Below are 21,595 nucleotides of genomic sequence, written 5' to 3'. Positions count from 1 at the left end.
ACCTGACCCAGAAGGCTGGAAACGAGAAATGAAGAAGAGCTAATTAACTGAATGAAATTACATACTTGAAACCACATGAAATATTGTATTTTAAAAGATCATCAGCAATTCCTCATGTCCGTGCATATCATCTTTTTCATACCTAACAATCTGCTTTACATTTCACGTGAAGACTTTTGATAACTAAACAGGCCAATTCTTACATAAAATATATTCCCACACAAATAGCACTTAATGGATTGGAGGAGTGCGTGATTGGGTTGGGTCTGGTAAGGCTTGCTTGCTTCTGTTGTTGTTGTTATTATTGTTGTTTGATCTCTTCATGTCTGCAATGCTCTAGTTTCAGTAATTCAATGGAGGCTGAGATGGTTTGGTGTGAAGTGGCAAGTACATCCCAAGTTTGAGGGTTTATACTTGCTTCCTTCATTGTTTATCTCAGCTGGTCTAAATAGCATCTCGCAGGAGAATCTGAGGGTCTTGTGCCAGAGCAAAGTTCACTATAAAATTGGGCAGAGCCATGACTGCAGGTCATTTGGCCATAGAATACATTGCATAGGGATGGCTGGTTTTCACCGAACAAAATCTATCAGTTGAAGAGTCACAGAATAACACCTGCCGAAAAGTGTTATAACATCGTAAGTATATTTCTACATCTATAATGTAATTTGTCAATTAAGGCTTTACAATCAACAACATGGCTACTAGTTATCTGTGATTTCAACATTACAACATTACTTCATGGCCAACAACATGGCTGCTAGTTGCCCACAGAGATAAATTATGTAAATAAGTGCTTTACACCCAATAACATGGCTCTTAGCTTACTATAATTATTCCATCAATAAGTTTATCACTCCAAATGGGGAAACTGGGCAACGGTCTAGAAAATGGAAGAGGAAGTTATTTGTAACAGTGGACAACATGGAAGAAATCTCAAAATCCAGATGCATCTGTTCCCGCATCAGGCGGCATTCTGGTCAGCATCCATTTCCCCGTGTGAGGGGCGACTGGTTGAAGGCTCTAGGACTTGCAATCCTAGTTCTAACTCAGCAAAACATGGTTATGCTTTGCCAGTCTAATAATTAGACAGTTGATGAGTTATGGAAAGCTAATTCGAGAATGAAACCACTCCATGTGGTAGCTCAAATGAGGAATCCACCACCACATCCAGTGGTGCAAGCAGGCCAAAAGGTTCTGGAGAACCTGCACCATGACGTGAGGGGATGTCAGAATCCCATGGAAACCACGAACTCAAGACAAAACAACAATACTGGTTAGGAAAGTTGGAAAACTAGTGCTAACAAAAACAATGGAAGAACGGGATATAAAGGTCTAGGCTATCCAGGAAATAAGGTATAGAGATGAGGATCAATTCGAGAGTAGAAATTATAGGATATACAAACGAAACCAGTGATACCAATTCACTCTCACTTCTTGAGGAGGCTTTTTTCTCTAGAGAAAAATTTAATAGACTCTATAATAGGCTTTGAAAGTTCATTGAAGAGACTCACTTCTGCAACTAGGGAATGGAAACAAGACATACACTCTAATAAATGCCCATGGCCCAATCAATGAATATAATTGCAAGGATTCAGTAAATGTTGAAAAGTTCTGGGAAGAAATAGAAGACCAGTTGTAGAAAATTCCAGAGAGGAACATCAAGGTGCTAATGGACAACTTCAATGCACAGATTGGCAAAGAAAGGAAGTACAGAAATATAGTAGGAGAATAACCAGTGCACAAATAGACAACTAAGAATGGTGAGAAACTCATTGAACTGTGCTGTGCCTGTGATTTCCGACTGATGTCAACAAATTTGAAACATTTACCAAGAAAACAGAAGACTTAGATATCTCCTAATCCAATCTTGGGAAATTTTCAGATTGAGCACATAGCAATTTCCAGGCTAGCAAAGAAAGAAATCATAAATGTGAAAGTAGCAAGGAGAGCTGAAATAAACACTCAGATCCCGACCTGACTAAAATTTTCTCCCGCCCAAAAGAGGAGTGAGTGGAAAAAACAAATTTCCAAAATATGACATAAGTAAATTAAAATATATGGAAGATGTAAAGAAAAAAATACCAAGAAGAACTGAAGAATGTTGAATTATGAAAATGGGACAAAATCCTAGACAAGTTCAAAGGTGTGGCAAAGGATGATCCTCCAGGCAAAGCAAAAGAGATGGGAGTGGTAGAATGAAGAGTGCAGTGAGGCACTCAGACATAGGATAGAGGATGGAAGAAATGGACTTCAACTGAAAAGGAAGTTGATTTATTATCCTTCAGAACCCAGACAAAACTATGAGCCCAGGTATTCTGAATGATCAGGAGACAATACGAAGAGATCAGTTGAAGGAAACAGGCGATGACTTCCAGAAGAATAACACATGCAACTTCTACCGGACCTTCAAATCACACTTAAAAGGTTATCAGGCACCAGGAGTCTGCTTCAGAGATGACGCGGGGAAATTAGGAATGAACAACATGGAAAAATGTGAAATTCTCACCACTGAACTATGATGATCAATAGGAAAGTTTGGAAATAAGGTCATCAAGGATACCAACAACTAAATCATTATCACCTGATGAAGAACTGACCCAGATTATTCAAGGGCTGAAGGACAACAAAGCTGAGGGCAAAGATGGCATCGTGACAGAACTCCTGTAAATGGGGACTACTGAAGTCAAATCTCTGATGGAACCATTTGAGAAATGGAGAGGATCCCTGTAGACTGGCCAGTGGCTTTGATACATCCATTGTATAAGAAAGGTGATAAGATGGATGTGAGGAATATCTATAGTTTTGGTCCCCTACAAGATTTTGTCTAAAGTATTACTAACTAGAGTAGAATGTATACTGGATGAAGAACTGGGAGAATATCAAGCAGTTCTCCAGAAAGTTAGAACACATCTTCAACCTTACGAGTATCATAAAATACAAGATGTTGGGACAGAACAAATATGTGGCAGTTTCTGTGGATTTCAGAAAGACATATGACTCCATTGACAGAAAAAGCTTGATGAGAGTTCTAGAAGAGTTTGAAGTAGACAACAAGACTAGAAATTTAATCAGGCAGACAATCAGTAACACTCACTCCAAAAAAAAGAGTACAGGGTGAAGATCTCCGAGCTCTTCAAAATCGAAAGTGGTGTAAAACAAAGAGACAGACTCTTGCCAATCATGTTCAACTGCATTCTGGACTAAGTTGTTAGGGAACGGAAGAAGGGAATTCCTGACAAAGAGAAAGAGACTTTCAAGTTTGGGGGAGATAAGGAGAGTATAAGTATAGATTGTTCGACATTCACTGATAATATAGTGATACCCACCAGTGTTATAGCAACAGCTAAGAAAAGGATTGAAGAACTCCAGATGATAGCAAAGGAGACTGGGCTTCAAATTTCTTTTGAGAAGACCGAGTTCATGATATGAGGCCCCTCAGCTGTTGAAGTTAGGGGACAGAAAATAAAGAGAGTCGAGATCATTAAGTATTGGGAAGAAAAATGGCAACAGAATGGTTCAGAAAAGATCACCATTAAAGAGCGGGCAAGAAAAATGGAAATGGCATTTCAATTGACGAGGAACACCTACAATAAAAAAGTTCTATTGTATGGGGCTAAACAAAGGCATCTAAAACCTGCGTGCCTGTATGCAGCAGGAACATTGGATATGATTGAGACAGGTGGACTTGAAGAGAAAGAAAAATACTCAGAAAAATGTTAGGCCCAAATGTAATGAGACACAAATCTAACAAAGAATTGTATTGAAGAACAGAAGGAATGGTTGAATTGATGAGGAACAGAATCTATGGACACTGGTTGAGGATGGACAGTAACAGACTAAGAGAATCTTTGAATTCTTCAGGAAGAGAAAGACAGAGCTGAAATGGTTTCAAGACGTGGGGTCGAACTTGACTACAGAAGATGAAATAATGAGCAGAAATCGATTTAGACCACTCATCAAAAAGTTCTGTTGTTTCCAGGAGACTTGGGGGACACTAGTGAGAAAAAGGAGATCCTATACCGAAGAACAGAAGAAGGAATTTGGAGAAAGGATGAAAAGTTACTACAGAGAGTGAAGGCAGAGAAGCCTAAAAATAATGCAAATATTGTCAAACATGGTCCATAGATGGCTGAAAAGAAAGCAAAAAAAGTAAAACTAAAGAAATCAAAAAATCAAATGGCTTCAACTACCGTGTGCGAACATTTCAATTTGATATCATCTCCGGATTCTAATGTGAATAAAACCCTTATAGCCTCTTATTCAGCAAGATTGTGCTCTTTTTTTTGGCTGATGACATTGCCTATACTCATCCTTGACATGGGCCTCTCAGCTAGCTTGAGTGCTGGACATCCCACAGCTGATAAAGCACAGTGTCATATTTGTAGTAATAACTCATCAATGAATTCATGGATAATCATTATGTAACTTTCTATCTTCTGCAGATTGACAGCTGTGTATGCCTTCAGAGTTTGAATGGGGCTAAGAAAAGGATATTAAATAAGTAAATAAATACAATGTAAATTTTAATCTTATACCAGTTGTATAGTATTATTTGAAGTAATTCCAAATACTGTATACGAGTTAACTTTGTAAGTACAGGGGATATTATAAGTAGAATTTTGTAAACAATATAAATTTATTAAGGATGACCTGTGTGTTTAATAGAAAAAATTGTTAGCATAAATTGTATAATATTGTATTCTAGGAAAATGTCTTCTTCTCTTGTTAATTTAAAATTTAGTGTTGACAATAATGTATTTTAGTGTACTATTTGCCACCAATATAGACACCTCATTTGCAAATAAAGAGATTTTGATTTGATTTGATGATTTCCGATGTCAACATTATGAATATTGCAAAGTTATAATCGGATGTACTGTATGTCTTGCTCGTAATATCACAGGAGCAGCAGAGTAGTGGTCATTCTCCTCGTTGTGAGTATAGCAATATAAAGGTTAAAAGAAGCATTCCGACAGCTAGTGCAGGAAGGAGGGCATACTGTAGTGTCATTGAGCAGTGTTGCCACAATCCTACATTCGTTTCTCCTTCTCACTCTTGCGTTTGATCATTCAGACTGCTGAATTCTGTTGTAGCATGCCAAACTACTAGGTCAGACTATAACTGACTTTGTCTCATGTTCACTACAATACTTTTGTTTGATACTTAATACGGAACACACAACAGAAACTCCAGGAGGACTGTAGGCACATCTCCATAGCGACCGCATGTTTCCTTGGCAACCATACCCCTACTCTCTTCTGTCCACCCAGGCAGGCAGTAAATGGACTCTCCCTGTGCAGTTGTCAGAACACTTCTTTTAATATTTGGGCTATAGTAGACAGAATATTGAAATTGGTGCAGAAGTTGTGTACACTGAATTAGACAGCTAGTATTTAATAAATAACTTATACAATATTATTAAAATATATCTTAGTCTGGCACAAGTGAAGTACCATTAGCTCACAATGTTTCTTCTATTTCTTATTAAAGCAATTAAACATGAAGTAAACATTTTCAACCACTTCTCAAACACAACTGTATATTGCTCAGCAGGAAAAAGTAGAGTGAAGATATAAAGTCCTTTGTAGGTGTCACTCCATGTTTGTGCTGGCTATCTTATATAGTAGAGTAGGCAGTTTGTGTGTATGGTTTAAGAGTTACTGTCGTTTTAGAGGGGTAGTGAGCCTGACTCTTGTTAGGAGGCACTGGGTTCAATTACTGTCAGGTCTGGGATTTTTACCTGTATATGAGGTCTGATGAAGTCCACTGAGGCAATATGAGAACAGTAATTGAGTAGCTATCTGATGGTGAGATAACAGACCCAGTCTATGGAGCTATAGATAATGGCTGAGAAGAAATCATCATGCTGACCACGCGTACCTTGTAATCTGCAGGGATCTGGGCTGAGCAGTGGTTGCTTGACAGACAAATGCTAGTCCATGTGGTGGTGGTTCATGTTAGTGAAAGCACAGGAATGATTAAAATGTTGCATGGGGAAAAAAGAGCAAGCTAACAGGCACGCTGCCAGAAGGGCTTTGGGAAAACATCACACTGAGCGATGTATACATCAATAGGAAAACAATAAAATAGGCCTAATGCCATCTACGAGGAAATCTTATAAGGCCTATCAGCTTAAATTCAAAATTGTCCCCACGAGAAGTTAGGGCAGGCTGCTAGTCTTTATATGAAAGAGTTATTTCTCTTTTGTGATTCTCTGCAGTGCCTACATGAACAAACAGCCATGTCTTCATCACAACTTACCCCTTGGACACTGGCAGCATCACCTGAGAGTCTAGCACATAGTACTCCCACACTGTTGCGTTCATCATCAAACCAGGCTATCTCCTGTTGAAGAACAGCACTGAACACCTGCTTGCGAAGTCTGTTTGTTAGCTTCACGCCAGCTATACTGAACATGTACAACTGAAAAGAAAGACATTTTCTGAGGTTAAAAACAAATGGAGAAATAGATTTCAAGAGCTTTCTATACCTAATAATGCAGTAATAAAGCAATAATACAAACCAGAATGTTCCAGAAAGCAGAAAATGATAGATTAGTGATTAGAAAATGATATATTATGATCTTTACATTTTTAACAGCCTCTTATTTTCATTCAACTAGCAAGAAAGTTTTAAAAGCTACATTTCTATTTTAATCTGATATAACTGAGGTGGTTATACTATTTAAATCTCACTACTGCTCTCAAAAACTTATCCAGCTATTATGATCCAAATCAGTTCAGACCTAATAATGCAAAGACACAAGTTTATGCCTTTCATTTGAAAAACAAACAAGCACATCAGAAGCTGAAAGTTGTCAGGTCAGGTATCAAGCTACAATTCTGACACTCCAAAATATCTGGCACTAATGCTGGACAGAGCTCTCACTTTCAGAAAAAACACTGAACTGTAAACAGAAAGTTTCCACCTAGAATAAACCTTTAGCACAAACTGGCTGGATCAAAGTGGGGTAGTCAACTGCAAACTATCCACACATCACCAATGGCCCTTTGTTACTCTGTCACAGAGTATGCATATTCAGTATGGTACTCGTTATCTCATGCTAAACACATGCATGTGGTCCTCAATGAGATCTTTAGGTTGGTGACAGGCTGTTTAAAGTCTACTCCGGTCGACAAACTCTATCAGCTTGCAGGGATTGACTGCTAACAAGGAGAGGATATGAGTTGAACAGGAAAGTGCTCATCCACTACATGGTCATGTACCCCCAGCTCAGAAACTTAAGTCCAGGAACAGTTTTCTACTAACATTTCAGCAACTAAATGGGTCAACCGAAGAAGCAAGATCACAGCTAGAGAAAAAAAGATCTCCCAACATCCCTGGACAGAGAGCAGTAGCTGCACAGAATAAGTTATCTTATTTTTCCTTTTCTTTTCATTATTTAGTAAAAAAATGCCTAAGCAGTGCGAGTGTAGGAACTGTGGGTGTGGCCAGGCATTAAGAAGTATGAGGGAGGAGTTGGAGAGCTTGAGGGAGATAATTAGGATACTCTCAGAGGACAGGAAGGAAAGTAGGCCTCCAAACAATGTACAGGATACAGAAGGTGAAATAGAGGGATTGGAAGGAAATGGGGGAATTGTAGAAGACAGGTGGTCTAATGTTTTAAGGGGAAGGAGATTGCAGGCTAAGGGCTCCATTCGGGATCAAAATTCAGGACAGGTGTCTGTGAGAAATCGGTACGAGTCACTGCAGGTAGAACAACCGAGGGAAGATGAGGAACAGGGAACTGTTGCCGAGAAGTTTGGAAGTAAGAGAAAGGGAAGAGGTAGGAAAGGGAAATGTAGAGTAGAGGATAGGAAAAGACAGGTGGAACAGGGTCATGGGATGAAGAAAAGGGAGGAGGAAGTAGCTTCTGCAGCTATCAGGAAAGATAGGACTGACCAGGAGGGGAGGGGATCAAATGAGGTGGGTAGGGTTGAGGCGCTGGTCATGGGGGATTCTATTGTTAGACATGTCGGGAAAGTGTGTGGAGGAAAGGGTACCAGGGTAGAGTGTTATCCAGGAATTAGGTTAAGGACAGATGTTGAAGAAAGTAGAAGAGAAGGAGGGGGGAAAGGAGAAAGTGGTAGTGTTTCACGTTGGTACTAACAACGTAAGACAAGCAGGTATAAGTACCAACATAGTTGGGGATGTGTGGGATCTGGTAAATGCAGCATGGATAAAGTTTAAGGAAGCGGAGATTGTTATCAGTGGAATACTGTGTAGGAGGGATACTGACTGGAAGGTGATTGGGGATTTAAATGAGACTATGGAGTGGGTATGTGGGAAACTGGGAGTGAAATTTCTAGATCCTAATGGGTGGGTAGGAGATAGGGATCTGCGCTCAGATGGCCTTCACTTAAACCGCAGTGGTACGTGTAAGTTGGGAAATTTGTTTAGAAGGGTTATAGGGAGGTACATTCAGGGAAACAGGGTGTGCTAGGCAGCGGTGTTAAGGGAACAGGGAACTGGAAATCAAGTAGGGATGACATAAAACTGTTAGTGCTCAACTGTAGAAGTATTGTAAAGAAAGGAATAGAATTAAGTAATTTAACAGATATATACTTACCAGATATTGTAATAGGAGTTGAATCAAGGCTGAGAAATGATATAATGGATGCAGAAATTAAGAGGGGAATTCCTCAAGGCAGTATTATTGGACCTTTATGTTATCTTATATATATCAATGATATGTGTAAAGAAGTGGAATCAGAGATAAGGCTTTTCGCAGATTATGTTATTCTGTACAGAGTAATAAATAAGTTACAAACAAGATTGCGAGCAACTGCAAAATGACCTCGATAATGGTGTGAGATGGACAGTAGGCAATGGTATGATGATAAATGGGGATAAAAGTCAGGTTGTGAGTTTCACAAATAGGAAAAGTCCTCTCAGTTTTAATTACTGCGTTGATGGGGTGAAAGTTCCCTTTGGGGATCATTGTAAATACCTAGGTATAAATATAAGGAAAGATCTTCATTGGGGTAATCACATAAATATGACTGTAAATAAAGGGTACAAATCTCTGCACATGGTTATGAGAGTATTTAGGGGTTGTAGTAAGGATGTAAAGGAGAGAGCATATTTGTCTCTGGTGAGACCTCAACTTGAGTATGGTTCCAGTGTATGGGACCCTTACCAGGATTACTTGATTCAGGAACTGGAAAAAGTCCAAAGAAAAGCAGCTCGATTTGTTCTGGGTGATTTCCGACAAAAGAGTAGCGTTACAAAAATGTTGCAAAGTTTGGGCTGGGAAGACTTGGTAGAAAGGAGACGAGCTGCTCGACTAAGTGGTATGTTCTGAGCTGTCAGTGGAGAGATGGCATGGGAGGACATCAATAGACAAATAAGTTTGGATGGTGTCTTTAAAAGTAGGAAAGATCACAATATGAAGATAAAGTTGGAATTCAAGAGGACAAATCGGGGCAAATATTCGTTTATAGGAAGGGGAGTTAGGGATTGGAATAACTTACCAAGGGAGATGTTCAATAAATTTCCAATTTCTTTGCAATCATTTAAGGAAAGGCTAGGAAAACAACGGATAGGGAATCTGCCACCTGGGCGATTGCCCTAAATACAGATCAGTAGTGATTGATTGATTGATTGATTGATTGATTGATTGATTGATTGATTGCCTAACTAGCAAGATACCCGTGCTTCGCTACGGTTTTAAATTGAAAGTTATTATTCAAAGTTTTACGTTTTGGAGAGTCCACTGTCAGCTGAGCCTGTAAAATGACCCTCAATTCGTACGTCAAACGGTTTTGGGGGAATGATTACAGTAAAACCTTGATGCATTGGTTTTCAAGGGGGAGGGAGAAAATGACTATGGATGTGGGAAAACGATAAATGTGGGCGGAAAACAAAATAATGAAATATGGGTACTCTATTTGGGCATTTTTCATCATGTAATAATAATAACAACAATAACACTACTACTACTACTACTACTACTACTACTACTACTACTACTACTACTAATAATAATAATAATAATAATAATAATAATAATAATAATAATAGCATGTGGCCTCCAAAGCCGGTTGCAGATCTTTCAAATTGTCGTGCATGATACACGATCTACGCACTAACGAAAATGCGGCTCTATCTAAGACGAATCCTAATGTGTAAGTCGGCGCACGCACACAGGAATTAACCAACGAAAGTTAAAATCCCCGACCTGATCATGAACTTTTGAACTGAAGGCCAACACGTGCTAACCATTTAGCCATGGAGCCAGACATGCTCATACTATACATAACGGTATCAAACTGCAATCATGATACAGGCGATGAAAAAACGCGCGACTTTTACGCCATTTTGTTTCACTTTTTCTTACATCTTGTAGTAATTAAAAAACCTTCAAGGTCAATTCTCTTATTGCAAATTAATGATATACTTTGATATTATGATGATAACCTGTATTCTGTACACCCTTCGCAAACGATAGGTTAGAGATCCCACATGGTGTGGCTCGGACGATGTCACAGAGGTTAGAAATTCAACATGGCGCACCTCGGACAATGTCTTATGTCACAGCGGGCTAAGTGATGCTGCCAACTAGGAATTAATTTCAAGACCAGGCTAGTGAAAATATTATTGGTCTGGCTTGGTTAGGTCCGGCTTGTAAAAGAAAAACTGGGCAGGGGGCAATAAAGTGGTGAACAGGCCTCTAGCATCCCACACACATCAATAACCCTGTGACTAATTAAAACGTACCTGGCGCACGTCGTGATTATCTTAAACTGTGCAATTTTCTCATTTTCAACGAAGCTGGCAGCCTTATACAGCCAATAGCAACACAGAAAATGGTGGCAAATTTGAGTTTTACAGTGCTTCCATTTTAAAACTTGTAAATAAGAATACTTCTAGGGGCTGGTTAGTGGGTCGAGGAGAAGCGTTGGCACCAGGAGGCCTGTAGTGGGGCTGTGCTTGAATAACCTGCGCACAGTACACCAGCCTACGAAATCCTTGCTCAAGACTAGCAACTCATAATCGCTCCTACATTCTTGCATAACAGGTTGCCGCTATTATATGCTAGAGTATTCAGCTGTCTCTTTAAATTCAAAAAACTTTTGCGCATATTTCTCTTACGTACAATCAATCCATGCAGGATAATTGTTGCCGAAGACATATAAATTTTGATGAATGATGCAATAAAACGATAGTTTGAGGAACGGTAGATGCGAGAAAATTAACCCTCTTGGAGACAAGAGCCGATCTAGTTGGTCGCTCCCCATCAGCTGGAAGAGGCCAGAGCTCCGCCTCCACTCTACTACTGTAAAGTGCCAGGCCGTTTTCAGTGGAGATACATGTATTTTAAAATTCGCATATATCTACCGCTGTATAGCAAATACCGGCGTGAAATTTTCTACATATCGACTACATAGAATAAGCAACTGGTTTGGAGTGATATAAAGAGTCAAAGACGTTTTATTGTTGATTTATAGTTGTCGAAAACGTTTATTTTTAGGAAGAGAAAAATATTTTCGCACTTTCTCTCTCAATATCTACTTTGAAAAAATAATTTACGATACAAAAGAATATACATAATTATGTATAATGTATTTCTAAATACAATTCTATAGAATAACTAATTTGAATGAGAAAAATAAAAACGTAAAAAATAAAAATTCAAACATATGTCACTAATAAAAACAAGACATTTTTACTCACCGATAAAATTCGCGTGTATGTATCGATGTTTGGGAAATACTGACAACAAATTTTCTACGTGCGGACAACACAGTATTAAAGTAATTCTGAATTATTAAATAAGTAAAAAATAGTAGTTGATATTATAGTTTTTGTTTTTAGAAAAAATTGTTTCTCGTTTTCAGTTGTAGTATATATTAGAAAAGTAATTTTACAATACAACAGAATTTACGAAATTAAGGAATGTATGGCACTAAAGCCGTGATTTTCTTTGACGTACTAAACGACCGCTGCTCAGGTTGGTACCTGCAGTTTACGAGGTGGGTCATGGTCAGTGAGACGGATCCTCTCAGTAATTATTCTTGGTTTTCCAGACCGGAGTCGCCCTCTCACCCTCAGATATCTCCTCAATTGCAATCGCTTTGGGTCACTTAGATTGAGTGAACCTCGAAGCAACCCTCAGGACCAGGCGAAAATTCTTGACCTGGGCGGGAATCGAACCCATGACCTCCGGGTTAGAGGCAGGCACGCTACACTTGGCCCGCGGAGACCGGCATTTAGGTTATGATAGAGGACTATATGTGACTATAAGGTTTAGCAGAGAGTAAGTGAAAAGTAAATTGAAGTGTGATATGGGCGGAGAATCAGACGGTAGGGCATGTTTAGGTCCTTCAAATTGACAGAAGGTTGAGGAATGTTGTCGGGTTCATTGAGACAAATTTCCACAAAATGTTCTCCAGAGACATCATCATCATCATCATCATATTCGTTATCAATAGTTTCATCTACCACCATATTCAGAGTAGCTTCAGTGCTGTTAGACACAATTAAACGTCTCTTCTTTAGCTGCGGTGATTCCGCGGACGTGTCCGGTATAATTTCGTCGCTACTCTCTGAACTAAATTCCCTATCGCTATCCGATAAATCATCCGTGTTAACTTCGCACTGTTCTAAATACTGCATTAATTTATTGTCATCAATACCTGCTGAAAAATTATCACGTGAACAACATACCATTTTCCTGTCACAAATCCACTCACTGCAAGGAGCAATCTCTTACTGACCGGTTAGCGCTATTTGTAAACACAGGAAATGACTCTTGTGAAAGGTATAACACCCTCTTAGAACTGCCAAAGCAAGGCCAGGCACACAATAACGTGTAGCCCCTTTACTACAGGTTGTAACAAAAGTATGCACGTCACTATAGGTTGCCTCAAAATTATGTATATCGCAGAATTTTAAGCCGGCCGATGTAATCGGCTCTGGCAACTTCCGACTGGATTGTTAACGGCCGACCAGATCGGCTCTGGCAATTTAAAGGGTGGATGCTCGCACTACCGCCTGGCACCAAGAGAGTTAATATTGGTTTATATGAAACATTTTTGGGACCAAATAAATTGAACGATGGATATAGGAAAACAACAGTTCCGGGAACGATGCATCGAGGTTCTACTGTATTTATTTTCTGAGCTAACACTCATTTGAACTCCATACAGAAGAATTAGAATGTTTTCAACCTTATCTTATTTAACTTCTAGGATGTAAAAGCGGCCAACCTGTGAAATTTTGTATGTCAAACAGTAATGAAGGAATGAATACTGTTTTAAGGGGAGAATTTTTTTATATATTTATTAACATCTAGGTTATAGAGGACCCCCCTTCATAAAAAAAAATAACTTGTGCCTGATAGTTTTGGAAGAATGGATATGGTGTTTTGGAGAGTCAACCACCACCTAAACCCCTTAGGGGAGAAATATTTTAAAAGTATACATTATTTTTCACCTAAGATATAAAAGAATACCCTTCTTGTAAACTTACAACTTTGTACGTCAAACAGTTTTGTAGGGATGAATAATTTAGTTTACAGAGCAAACCTCATTTAACACTTTATGGGTGGAACGTTAACTCTATTTGGAATTTTGTCTTCATACGTTGAACAGTTTCGGAGGAAGGAGTGAATATATTTGTTTTTGGCTCTTAATCCCCATTTTACTGTCTGAGCGTTTCAGTTTGTTTAAAATCTTCTGTTATTTAACACCTATGATATCATTTGAAATTTTAACTTCATAAATCAAACACTTTCATATAAATGCATATTTTTGTCATCATTCTTCACCCCCACTCCAAACCCCCATAAGGGTCTATTGTTTTAAGTCAACTTCTTATTTGTATCCTCATAAAAAGAATTTAACTAATTTTACACCCCCTTAAGTTGATCTCCACCCACCTTCTGCCCCTGCCACAAAATACGTGTGTGTTTATTTTTAAAGGAGATTCCAAATACCAAATTCCATGTCTGTAATATCTTCAATTTTGGAGATACTAGCATTCTAATAAAAATAATTCAACCTCCTTTTTCAGTCATTTTTACCCCCTTAATTGTTTTTTCCGAAAACAAAAAATACCCATTACTTTATTTTTAAAAGACTAAAAATACTGATTTTCACATCTGTAATATGTTAAGTTTTTGAGATATGCTGTAGATATGCTCATTTTTAAAATGCACCCCATTTAACACTTTCCCTTAAGTGGATTTTCAGAAAAAATTATGCCAATTCCTTACTTTTACAGGAGATTCTAAATACCATTTTCACGCCTTTAACATGTTGAGTTTGAGATATATTGCAGATACACTCAATTTAAAAATTCACCCCTTTTGCCACTCCTGTTTACCCCCTCTTAAGTAGATTTTCCCAAAACAAAAAAATATGTGTTTCTTTATTTTTAAAGGAGATTCCAAATACCAGTTTTCACGTCTTTAAACTGGTACATTTTTGAGATATAGATACACACATTTTTTAAATTTACCCCCCTTTTCACCCCTTCAGTGACTTAATATCCAAAAATCCTCCCTTAGTGAGCACCTACATTGTAATATAAATGTATCCTGAAAATTTCATTTATGTCCAGTAGTTTTGGGTCAGTGATGATGAATCAGTCAGTCAGGGGATGTTATTTTATATATATACTAGCAAGATACCCGTGCTTCGCTACGGTATTTTACTGAAATTTATAATTGAATGCTTATTGTTTTAGATATATAATCCGCCGAAATTCGCGATCTGACTCGTTTTCAGCGAGAATCCACCAAAATTCCCGATCTGACTCGTTTTCTATCAGAATACGGCACGTTTCCTCACATTTTTCAATCTTTCTTCCCAGCAATCGAATTCGTACTACCCGGACTACGCTCAGGTATTCCTCCCGGCCAGCTGGGTCCGTAAATCTTTGCCATCTTTTCCTATAATCATTTTTAATATCGATAAAATCCTTCAGGAGATCCGGCGTGGTGTCATATTGGGTGCCTTGGCGGCACTGAACCCGCGGCCGGACTGCATTCTTAGTCATTACCCATCCAGGAGCCGTTTCCAGCGCGGTCCGCGCATTTGACGACGGTCCGGAACATTATTATTATTATTATTATTATTATTATTATTATTACTATTATATGTTGCTGGAATGAATGATGACAGGGAAAACCGGAGTATCCGGAGAAAAACCTGTCCCGCCTCCGTTTTGTCCAGCACGAATGTCACATGGAGTGACCGGGATTTGAACCACGGAACCCAGCTGTGAGAGGCCGGCGAGCTGCCGCCTGAGCAACGGAGGATCCTTATAAGTACATTAAGTACAGTAAACTCAATTGGTCTCACCTCCTTCTACACCCCACCGCCGTTAAGTTTATTTACCGCCACCCCCCACCCAAAAAATAATTAAAAGAACTTTTTTCACTTCATTTCACACTACCCCCCCCCCCCCACCTAAGTGAATTTTTCCGCAAAAACAATACTTGTTTCTTTAATCGTAAAGGATCTTCTAAATACCAATTATCACGTCTCTAACTTCTTCAATTTTTGATTTATGTGTCCTCATGAAAGGATTTCAACTCCTTTACACTCCTGCCCCCCAAGATGGTTCCCCCCCCACCAAACGCGTTTTTCTTTGTTTTTAAAGGAGATCCAAATACGAATTTTCACATCTGTAACAACTTTAGTTTTTATTAGATGTATGTATTCTCATACAATTAAGTCAATTATTTTTTCAATTCTTTCACCCCCCCCCCCCATAATGGATTTTCCAAGAATACGTGTTTCTTTACTTTTAAAGCAGATTGCAAATATCAAATTTCACGTCCGTAACATCTTCATTTTTGAGATATCAGTAGCCTAATTAAAAGAATTCAACACCATTTTTAGAAACCTTTACACCCCCCCCCCTTCCAGCCAAGTGGTATTTCCGAAAACTAAAAATACACGTTTCTTTATGTTTAATAGAGATAAAATATCCATTTTTCACTTCTGTAACATGTTACGTTTTTTTAGACATACTGTAAAAATTCTCATTTTAAAATTTCACCCCTTTTGAGTTCCCCTTAGAAGGAGTTTCCAAAAACAAATCACCTATGTTTCTTTACATTTACATGAGATTCCAAACACCCACTTTTTACGACTAACATTTTACGTTTCCAAGATATTCTGGAGATATAGTCTTTCAAAAAATTCACCCCAATTTGTCACTTCCGTTTAACCGCCACTAATTGGATTTTCCAAAAACTAAAATATACGTGTTTCTTTGTTTTTAAAGAAGATCCCATATACAAATTTTCAGTTCTGCAATATCTTCCGTTTCTGAGATATATGTATCCTCATTAAAGGCATTCAGCCCATTTTTCACCCTTTTACACCCCTCCTATTGGGATTTTCCGAAAACAAAAGAATACGTGTTCCTTTATTTTTAAAGGAGATTCTAACTACCAATTTTTACATCTGTAAATTTAAAGTTTTAAGATGTAGACACACTAATTTTAAAAACTTCACGCCCCCTTTTCACCCACCAATAGTGGATTTTCCAAAAACGAAAAAATACGTGTTTCTTTACTTTTAAAGTAGACCCCAAATACCAATTTTCAGGTCTGTAATATCTTCAGGTTCTGAAATATAAGTAGCCTCATTAAAGGCATTCAACCAATTATTCACCCTTTTACACCCTTCCTATTGGGATTTTCCGAAAACAAAAGAATACGTGTTCCTTTATTTTTAAAGGAGATTCTAAATACCAATTTTTACATCTATAAACTTTAACAGTTTTGAGATATAGATACACTCATTTTAAAAAATCACCCCCTTTTCACCCCCCATTAATTGGAGTTTCCAAAAACAAAAAAATACGTGTTTCTTTATTTTTAAAGGAGAGCCCAAATACCAATTTTCAGGTCTGTAATATCTTCAGGTTCTGAAATATAAGTAGACTCATTAAAGGCATTCGACCCATTCTTCAACCTTTTCCACCCTTCCTTCCTATTGGGATTTTCCGAAAACAAAATATACGTGTTTCTTTGTTTTTAAAGGAGATTCTAAATACCAATTTTCACATCTATAACCCTTAAAAGTTTTGAGATATAGATACACTCATTTTAAAATATTACCCCCTTTTCACCCCCCGTTAATTGGATTTTCCAGAAACAAAAAATACGTGTTTCTTTATTTTTGAAGGAGATCCCAAACGCCAATTTTCAGGTCTGTAATATCTTCAGTTTCTGAAACATAAGTAGCCTCATTAAAGGCATTCAACCCTTTCTTCACCCCTTTTCACCTCTCCTATTGCGATTTTCCGAAAACAAAAAAATACATGTTTCTTTATTTTTAATGAAGATTCTAAATACCATTTTTTACATCTGCAAACTTAAAAATTTTGGTGATATAGATTCACTCATTTTAAAAATTCACCCCCTTTTCACCCTCGTATTAATTGGATTTTCCAGCAACAAAAAATACGTGTTTCTTTATTTTTAAAAGAGATCAAAAGCACCAATTCTCAGGTCTGTAATATCTTCAGTTTCTGAGATATAAGTACTGGTATCCTGATTAAAGGCATTCAACCCATTTCCCCCCATTTTTCACCCTTTTTCACCCCTCCTATTGGTATTTTCTGAAAACAAAAAAACACGTGTTTCCTTATTTTTAAAGAAGATTCTAAATACCAATTTTTACATCTGTAAACTTTTAAAGTTTTGAGATATAGATACACTCATTTTAAAATTTCACCCCCCTTTTCACCCCCTTAGCGAAGGAATATCCAAAAATCCTCTCTTAGCGAGCACCTACATCATAATATGAATATATCCCCAAAATTTCATTTCTTTACGTCCAGTAGTTTTGGCTCTGCGATGATGAATCAGTCAGTCAGTCAGGACAAGTTATTTTATATATATAGACTAGCTGATGTACCCGTGCTTCGCTACAGAATTCTACATTGTATACAGAATTCTAGGTTAGGTTGTGTACACATTGTGATTAAGACTGTAATAATATGAAGTGCATAGCTCTTAACATAACCCTAGAAACGTGACGGGGAAGTCACCAAATGTGTTTTCTTATGTAAAGACTGGGTTAGAGAATTTTCATTGTAATGGTAGGCCCTCTTGCCTACCATCAGTCACAATCAAGTTGGGGAATTTTCATTACAATGGCACTCTCCACCTGCCATTTTACATCCTCAGAAAGACTGCACAAGTGGTTTTCCCAACTGAAATCAACATTGGTCATTACAATGACACCAGTAGGAATGTTGCAATTAACAGCAATGCTATCATATGAGTCATCCAGTTGCAAAACCCGTTATGTGCAAACAAATTTTTCAGGCAGCGCAAAAAACTGTCATTTGTTATGCAACAAAGATAGGAGGTTGAATTTTTGTAATTAAACAGTAAGCTTTCATCTTCGTCACACCGCAAAATCTCCACAAAAGATAACTTATAAAACTAATGTTATTTGCAAAATACGTTTGGACATAACGAGTTTTACAGCAGAATATGGAATAGAGTGTGCATATTTATGAAGAACATGTTTTATTAGCTACATTTGAAACTATTACACTATGAAAATAGCATGAATGGAAATAATTTTAAGATTAGGATATGTTTTGATATGTAATCCCCACTCTTTGATTTTATGATTACATCAAGAAATCATCATTCATTTTAAATGCTTTATAAGTTGTTTAACATTTCGTTCAGTTATATTAACAATCCCTTATTGTCCTCAACAAAATCTCCCACATCTGGCATTTCAATGTTTAAAGTTTGCCACTGGTCGAACAGTGTCTTGTAGAACGTGAGGTCTTCGTTCCTTATCCACTATTTCTTGTAATGTTTGGTAAGCAATGTGTTCAGGTCGTTGAGATTTTCTTTCTTAAGAGGAACCCCTTCCTCCACTGGTACTGGCACAATAGCAGAAAAGGGTTTCCCAAGTTTCAATATGCTTTTAGCTTCACCACAATCTCTGTTATAGTTTACTTCACCTCTTATCAAACAGTTGTCTGATTTTGTTCGTGTAAGTATGTTCCTCTTACAGGGTCCTGGGACATAGTGAGCTTTGTTGCATAACACACAAACGACTTCTGCAGCAGTCCCAGTTATTTGTCTCCTTTAAACGTATGGATTAAATGGACATATTACATTACTGGATTGTGTATTTTGATGAGCTGATTTTGAGAAAAAAATGGGCAGAACAGGTTTTACAACTGGACGACTCATATGAAATACTCGATCAAATAAAAAAAAGCACATTTTCTCACTTTCAATGAACAGTAATACGCTGCCGATCTAACAGTCCAAAGTTCCAGAGGTGGACAGCCCTGAGCAGTTTTTATTTTTGGGGGGAAGACGGTGGGGAGGAGGGGAGGGCAAAGAGTGGAGAGTCCCAGGGCAAAAACTATGCCCTTTTACTCTCTGTTTCCTAGGAGCACCCGATGAGTTGGAAAATCTCAAATCACTACACTGGTGGGGGAAAATCTATCTGACTTGGAGGCAAATTTTTCCTCCAAGAAAGAGGAGAAACTGCCCCCCCCCCCCGCCTTCTTCACTGCTAATCTGGAATAAAATTAATGTAGAATTTAATAAAAGTGAAGAGGAAGAAGATTTCTTAAGAAACATCTCATTTCAGGGCTAATTTTGAGTTTAGAGAACTGTGGTGCTATAATTTGGAAATATCCGAAACTGTAATTCTAGACCAGGTCATAAGTGAGCCTCTGCCATTATTCCATTAATTGTGCACACTCATAAATCCTATCAGGACATAAGAGTAGTGATCGAATAACTGGAATGCTACGAAGAACCAGCGTGTTATGTACCAGCAGTATCAGACAACATATGAACCAGAGGAATGGTATGCTAGAGAAGGAAGTTATCTAACTCCCCTACTATTTCCCGCCAATATTTAGGCAGGCTGTTATACTCGGTACGCAGCAGTAATTCCATCTATCGGAGATGAGGGACAGCATAAGAGACAAAGAACATCGTAACAAACAATGGTCAGTGTAATGTTATTGTTGATCAATTTTATGAGCGTTGGATATTATAGGCCTTTACACTTAGTTTTCTTCCAACTCTGAAATACCACACTTATCATAGTCGGTATGGTAAAACTGTATAAAACATAAATGATCAGCAATTGTATTCTCTATAAATTCTGTTTTAGTACTTTTCGATAGGACCAATAACATCAGTATTTAAGAATTAAATTTTAGGCACCTTCCCCTAAACTACCATTTCATCCAGGGTGAATAACGTTTATAGCTTATATTGCAGTTTATTATTCCCCGACTCTATATACCGATTTTCACTAAATTCTGCTCACCCATTTTCTCGTGGCTTGGCATTGAAATGGACTTAGCAACAAAAATACAAATTCAGTAATATCTCTGTTATCATAGCCAGTATGGTAAAAATGTGAAAGACTTAAATGATCAGAAATTTTATTCTATGTAACTTTAGTTATTCAGCATTTATCGACAGGACCACTAATAACAAATATTTGAGAATTATATTTTAGGCCTTCCCCTAAACTACCGTTGCACTCATAAAATTATTTATAGCCTAGATTGTAGTGGCTCATTTTCCGACTTTACAAACCAATTATCATCAAATTCTCTTCAGCCGTTTTCTCATGATGCGTGTACATACATACATACATACATACATACATACATACATACATACATACATACAGAAATTACGGAAAAGTAAAAAGTGCATTTCCTTGTTATTGTGGACATGATCAATACAGAAATACCATTCTTTTAAAATTCTGAGCAATGTACAGACAAAACTCTTATTTTATATGTATAGATAGATGAAGTGGTATATCATGAAAGCGAATCAATAATAGAAACAATGCGGAAAAGGAGAATTGCCTATTTTTTGTTATATATTCAGACTGCCAGATACCCGAAGCATTTATTCAGTTACTTCTGGAAAAATAAAACAAAGAACACTTGGTTCACAGAGATCATGAATGATTTAGAAGTATTAAGTTTATCAATGCTCCAAACTGAAGGCAGAGAAGGGAAGAGGAGTCTAAAGAATAAACACTTACGATTCAAACTCATAACATTTGAACGAAGGAAGTACAACATTACTGACAACCAAAGGGCAGCCAGGTCTGACAGGATGAAGTAGTTTCGGGAGTGGAATAAGAAGCTGAAAAGCTGGCTCTATTTAATACTGTACTATTAGACTTTAATGCATATGACTGATTAAAGTGCTCCAATGGAGGCATAAACTATGTACAAAAAAAAAAAAAAAAAACGATATCGATACGCTAATTGGATGGTCGTAAATTGTATTGAATAATAGTGAATTTAAGTGAAGTTTCAGGTATTGTATAAGATCAATTACATCAGAATCTATACAACAAGTGCTACAAGTGTTATCCTTGAGCTAATTTATGTGTACGGTCAGGATAATCGTGTAACAAATTTCTGCATACGAGTGAAAACAAGGAACCAAAATTTTGCATTCAAAGAAGTTATAGCTTAGATAGTACGAAAGTGATGGCCACATCAGGGTGCAGCACTGAAGTGGTAACTTGTGGAACTTTCAACAAAAGAGTAAGAGAGGAAGATATATCTATACAGTGTGATTTGTGAAAGATGGATCAAA

General features: G+C 37.6%; 1 protein-coding gene across 2 annotated transcripts in view; it reads right to left on the bottom strand.

The window, feature by feature from the left end:
* Window positions 1-21,595, bottom strand: part of LOC136866328 (multidrug resistance protein homolog 49) — a 322,764-nt gene that overhangs the window by 38,657 nt on the left and 262,512 nt on the right. For both annotated transcript variants that reach the window (XM_067143179.2, XM_067143178.2), the window contains exon 17: window positions 6,262-6,423. In XM_067143179.2, coding sequence (XP_066999280.2) covers window positions 6,262-6,423 — 162 coding nt within the window. The remainder of the gene's footprint in view (window positions 1-6,261; window positions 6,424-21,595) is intronic.

The sequence above is a fragment of the Anabrus simplex genome, chromosome 3, assembly GCF_040414725.1.
Source record: "Anabrus simplex isolate iqAnaSimp1 chromosome 3, ASM4041472v1, whole genome shotgun sequence".
Taxonomy (NCBI): Eukaryota; Metazoa; Arthropoda; class Insecta; order Orthoptera; family Tettigoniidae; genus Anabrus; species Anabrus simplex.
This window is presented reverse-complemented; position numbering and strand designations above follow the sequence as displayed.